We start from the raw sequence: 5415 nt of genomic DNA, 5'->3' as shown, positions 1-5415 counted from the left end.
TCGCATCTCTCTCTGTATCCAGCCCAGGGATATCCATACCCTGGGCACAGAATTCCAGAATCACTGAGGTTGGAAAAGCCCTCCCAGCCCATGGAGTCCCCGCTGTGTCCCCAGCCCAGAGCACTGAGTGCCACAGCCAGGCCTTCCTTGGACACCTCCAGGGCTGGGGACTCCAAACCTCCCTGGGCAGCCCCTGCCAAACCCTTTCCATGAGGAAATCCCTCCTGAAATCCTGAAGCAGTGACGCTCCCTCAGTTACAGACCTTGACCTCGGGGCTGGAAGGAACCTTCACCTGCCTGTGTGTCCTCAGAGCCCCCTCTGCTCCCTGTGCAAAGCAAACCAACGGTGCAGGTTACATTTTTAATGGTTTTAATTCAAAGCTTTGCATTTTTCAGGTGTTGATCAGTCAGTGAATTCACAGTGTTCTAAGGCAAGAATCTCCCACTGCCTCCCCCCTCCCCACCCTCCTGACGAGCAAGGTGGTGGTTCCAGGGGTGCTCAGCACCCAGGCTTTGGCTGAACCATAAAATTCCATGGCCAGGGAGAGGTGCCAGTGCTCCCACAGAGCCAGCCTGGGGTGCTGGGAGCGCAGAGGAAACTCTGTCTGCTGAGCACATGCACGTCAGGCCAGAAATGCACAATAAATTAAGCTCAACCAGCTGTAAATTAAGTAATCAGGGCTCCACACTTTGTCTCCTCCCCAGTTTCCAGGCTGCCAACACACATCACAAAAGCCACCCAGAACACCCCCAGATTCCTGTCCCTGGGTGTTCCAGGTGGCTGTTCCTGCCATGGCACCAAGAGCAGCTGGAATTTCTCCCAGCCCTGGATCTGTGGCCCCGGGAGCTCAGGGGCAGTTCAAAGTGGTGCATCCCTGCTCCCAGGGCAAACAGAATTCCCGAGGAACACCCAGCTGCATCTACAACTCCACCATTTCACTGAACTGAGGAACTCTGAGGCAGCAGGACCGAGGCAGCTCGAGCAGCAGATTAATCCCTCCCTTCTCACCTGGGAGAGTAAATCTAAACTATTAATAAAAGGCAAAAAGGAAAACCTCAGCCCAGTTTGCAGCCAGGGAAGGAACAGCCTCAAACCAAACTCCAGTTCACAGCCCACACATGAAAGACCCTGAAATCAACTCTATTCCAGTGCTGGGAGCTGCCATCAAACCCCAATTTTCTCCACAAAAATTGCTTTACTAGGCCAATGTGCCTCCTCCCAGCTGCAAATAAAACTCTGCACATTTCTCAGACCTAAAAAAAAAAAATAAAAATTCAAATACAGCCCTGATGTTGCACAAACTGGAGGCTGAGCAGGCCTTGGGGCTGCCCCCTGGCTGGTGGAGTGAAGGCAAGGCAATGTCCGTGGAGTTGCAGCCAAGTGGTTTCCAGTTTTTTATCTTGGAAGAAAAAAGCAATGGACGTGTGGCAGCCTAAAATCTGTCACCCCTTGGAAAGCCTCTCGCAAATCCAGGGGTTTCGGGCATTCCTGGACTCCACTGAGCACACCCCACGTGGGCTGAGGGCTTCCAGTGGCTCCTGAAGGCAGCGGCTGTTACAAATCCCTACTAGAAAAACAGGGGAAAAGAGGGAAAAACCCACCAAAACCCCGCTGTGCTGAGGGTGTCTGTCAGGGCAGGGCTGCAGCTGGGTGGGTACCACGGACACCAGTGACACCAGTCATTCCCAGCTTCCCTTGGCTCTCCGAGCCTCTCTGCCTCATCCCTGCCCATCCCGGGCCTGGCAGGGGCCCAGGGGCTCCGGAGCCACGTGGCTGCTTCAGACAATCCCCTGGGAGTGGGATGCAGCCCCCAGGCCTGGCAGGAGGACAGGCAGGAGAGCCTGACAGCCTGGTGGGTCACAGCACCACAGTCCCTGAGCATCCCCCCTTTCCCATGCTTCTCCTTAGCTCCCTTCCACGGGAACGGGGCTGTGGGACGGGATCTCCTGTGCCCAAACACCTCCCGACCCTCTGCCAGCAGCAGCAGGGGGGTCACCACAGCCTGGGCTCTCCTGAGGCACCCAGGTGCTCCTGCTCCCCAGGGACCACCCTGGGAGCCGCACACGGAGCCGGAGGGAGAGCAGAGCAGAGCAGAGCGGCCTCACAGAGCGGGTTAAAGACAAACACCAGCTCCCAGCTGGGAGCGAGTCCGGGCTGGGCACGGCCAGGAGGGACCCCCGGCACGGCAGGGACGTCACTTCTTGTCGAGGAAGGGGCTGAAGAGCCCCCAGTCGAAGGCCAGCATGGCCGGGGGGTTGGGCCTCTCCTTGGGCTTCTTGAAGTTGTCCCTCTCGGTGCGGAGCGTCCTCAGCACCTCCACGGGGTCCGTCTGGCCCGTGAACCTCTGCACAGGCTCCTCCCTGCAGGGACAGCAGCTCTGCTGGGCACTGGGGGGCAGGACGGGACCCCTGCCCCACCCACACCGAGATGGGACACGGAGCCCCATCCTGGTGCTGCAGAGCCCCATCCTGGTGCCAGGCACTGCTGGGGCACACAGGCCCTGTGCTGGGCACTGTGTGGGACCCCATGTCATGTCCAGGCTCCCTCCCCTTCCCCAGGGTTTGGGATTCCCAGCGGTTAGTGAAGCTACTGGGAGAGGGGATGTTGCTGGAGGGAACGGAGGAGTGGATTTTGGGGGCCCTTCACCCCCCCAGGCACTGGCAGTGCTTACATGACCCTCAGGAAGGGGTTGTAGAGAAACTCCTCCTGCAGCGTCGAGGGCACCGTGGGCAGGTCCTCCTCATCCCGCTGCTGCCGAGGGACCAGAGACATTGAGAATCCCGCTGGCATCCGACAGCCCTGGGCCCCAGCCCGGGGGGCACGGCCACTTACCTTGGCCCAGGCGAGTTTCTCCTTCACCATTTCATTCTCCGGCTCCACTTTCAGGGCGAATTTGAGGTTGCGGACGGTGCATTCGTGGCCACAGAACACCTTCTGTGGATCCAGCGGGAAGGACCCGGTGTCAAAGCTGCTCCAGGGGCTGGATCCAACCCATCCCCGCCACTGTGCCAGCCCCCAGCCCCTCCTGACAGAGGGGTCCCTCCCAGGGGGCTGGGCTGTGGCACTCACCGTGTCCTTGGGCAGAGCCCCCAGGGTCTGGGTGAGGTTCGTGTACATCTGCTCCGCTGTCCCCTCAAAGAACTGCCCACAGCCTCCCACGAACAGGGTGTCACCTGTGGGAAAGGGCTCTGGGCACGGAGGGGACCCTGGCCCCGTGCCCAGGGAGGGGTGCCAGGGGTGCCCCACACTCCGGATTCACACCGTGAGCGCCAGGTGTGGGGGGACAGGAGCACACGGGGAGCGTGTCCCGTGTCCCCAGGACCCACGGGGGGCACGTGGGCAGGGTGGGATACCTGAGAAGAGGGCGGGAGCATCCGGGGAATCGTCCTCCCACATGAAGTAGCACATGTGGCCTGAGGTGTGGCAGGGGGTGAAGAGGCACCTCACCCGGATGGCCCCGAACTGTGGGGGGAGAGGGGTCAGGATCCCACTGAGGGGACAAACAGACCCCTTGGCATCACCTGCCCGGGCTCAGGGGGTCACTGAGGTGACAGTGGTGGTCTGGATAAGGCCTGGGTGGCACATGCACCATGGCACTGAGCAGCAGTGCTGCTCCATCGGCAGGAGATTCCTCTTCCATCCCAGCCTCAAATCTGCAACCACTCCGGGGCACAGGGAGCTGAGCACAGCCCAGCAGCGCCCACCCAGGCCCCAGCACGGTGCCACCCCACAGGAGGTTGTGCCATTGCCCCATCACACCAGCCCCAGCCGCCCCAGCAGGCAGGACCCGTGTAGGGGTCCGAGCCCCGGCCGCTCCCACAGCCACGCACCGTGAGCTCCTGGCCGTGCGTCACCGCGTCCGTGAGGGCCCCGATGCGCTGGTCGGCCCCGAACACCCTCAGCCCCGGGCACAGCCGCGCCAGCTCCTCGTTACCCCTCGCGTGGTCCCTGTGCCAGCAGAGCAGGGAACGCTCAGGAAAGGGAACGGGAAAGGCCACGGCCACCCCGACCTGGGCACACTTACCAGTGGTGGTGGGTGGTGAGGATGGCCCTGAGCACCACGTCCTCCTTCCTGATGATCTCCAGCAACTGAAAGGGACCCGGCGCAGTGGGACGTGAGTGGGCAGAGGAGGTGACCCACCCGTGGCTGGGACAGCTACTGTAGGACCTGTCTGACCCAGCTGAGCAGGGCACCAGGAATCACCCAAAACCACCTGCTGAGCAGCCACGGGCTGACGGGGGTGATGAAAGCTCGACCCAGAGCAGAGCAGGTGGGTGGGAACACGCTGCTCCCGTGGGGAGCGGTGGCATTTTAGGGCCAGTGATCCCACAGAGGAGCCGCGCAGGGAAATGGTGGCCTCGCAGCCCCACACGGGGCTGCCAAGCCCGGCCCCGCTGCCAGCAGGCTGCTCCTAATGCCAACTTAACATTCAGGGCCAGGAACAAGCCCTCCGGCAGCTCCCGATTACGCTCCTCGGAGAGGAAGGAAACGTCCGAGTCAGCACCGAACGCTTAAAAACCGCGACAGCGTTTGCACGATGCGCAACAGCCCGGGCGGGGGCACGGGGGGTCACGGCGACCCCGGGCACTGCCATCCCCGCAGTGCCTCCTGGAACGCGGCACTGCCCGTGGGAGAAGCGCTCCAAAGGGTTATCCCGGGTTATTCCCACGCGCTGTGGGCTCCGGCTCCGGTCACGGCAACGCGGAATCCCCCCGCAGCCCAGGGGTGCGTGGGACAGGGGTCCAGCACCCCCCACGCTCCACCAGGGATGAAGGGGGCCGGTCCTGCTGGTGGGATGCCCGTGGATACAACCCCGCTGTCCCACGGGCACATCCCCCGCGTGGGACCTGCAGCCCACCCGAGGGGGGGGCGGGTCCAAGCGCATCTCACCCTTTTGGGGACCGCGGCGTCCACGGCGACGGCGTCGCGGGTGCTCTCGTCGATCACCAGGTACATGTAGTTGTCCTCCAGCACCGAGATCACCTTCACCTTCATGGTCCCGCACCGGAACGGCCGCGGGGGGGGCGCGGCAGCAGAGCGGGGGGCGGGGGGGAAGGATGCTCGCAGCAAAAGGGGGTGCGGGACCCCCGCCCGGCCCCCGCCGACCCCCGGAGCCCCCGCGGGACGCGGCGGTACCTGCGGGCGGGGCGGGCGGCGCGTCCCGCCCCCGCCGGTGCGGTGCGGGGCGGATCACGCAGCGTGGGGCGGGGAGAGCCCGCACGGCCCTTCCACGCACACACCGCACACACACACACAGTGTGGATCCCGCAGCGCCGCGCCGGGAAAGGAAGGGGAAAAGGGAACCTCCCACGGTGACACCCCCCACACCCCGTGCATCACCCTGGGGTCCCACGGACCCACAGCCCTGCTCTGGTGCCTCTTCCAGCTGGACACAAATCCTGGTTCAGGGGTG

At 63.2% G+C, this 5415-nt stretch overlaps 1 protein-coding gene across 2 annotated transcripts; it reads right to left on the bottom strand.

Annotated features, from left to right (window-relative positions):
* Positions 1–353: 353 nt before the first annotated feature.
* HAGHL (hydroxyacylglutathione hydrolase like) lies at positions 354–5150 on the bottom strand. 2 transcript variants are annotated; one of them, XM_050317065.1, is made up of 8 exons: positions 4893–5150; positions 4026–4090; positions 3832–3949; positions 3355–3463; positions 3071–3207; positions 2834–2935; positions 2673–2752; positions 354–2361 (listed from the first exon to the last, which is right to left on the bottom strand). In XM_050317065.1, the coding sequence occupies exons 1-8, from the start codon at positions 4995–4997 to the stop codon at positions 2196–2198; spliced, it is 882 nt and encodes a 293-aa protein (XP_050173022.1). In that variant the 5' UTR covers positions 4998–5150; the 3' UTR covers positions 354–2195. The 2 variants fall into 2 exon arrangements, with proteins under 2 accessions (XP_050173022.1, XP_050173023.1); XM_050317066.1 differs by having other exon boundaries at positions 3071–3174; positions 4893–5144.
* Between the last annotated feature and the right edge of the window lie 265 nt (positions 5151–5415).

This window comes from Myiozetetes cayanensis, unplaced genomic scaffold (genome assembly GCF_022539395.1).
Source record: "Myiozetetes cayanensis isolate MyiCay16 unplaced genomic scaffold, myiCay2020 scf20-37, whole genome shotgun sequence".
NCBI classification, from domain to species: domain Eukaryota; kingdom Metazoa; phylum Chordata; class Aves; order Passeriformes; family Tyrannidae; genus Myiozetetes; species Myiozetetes cayanensis.
The sequence above is the reverse complement of the archived record's forward strand: the minus strand, read 5'-3'. Positions and strand labels throughout refer to the sequence as shown.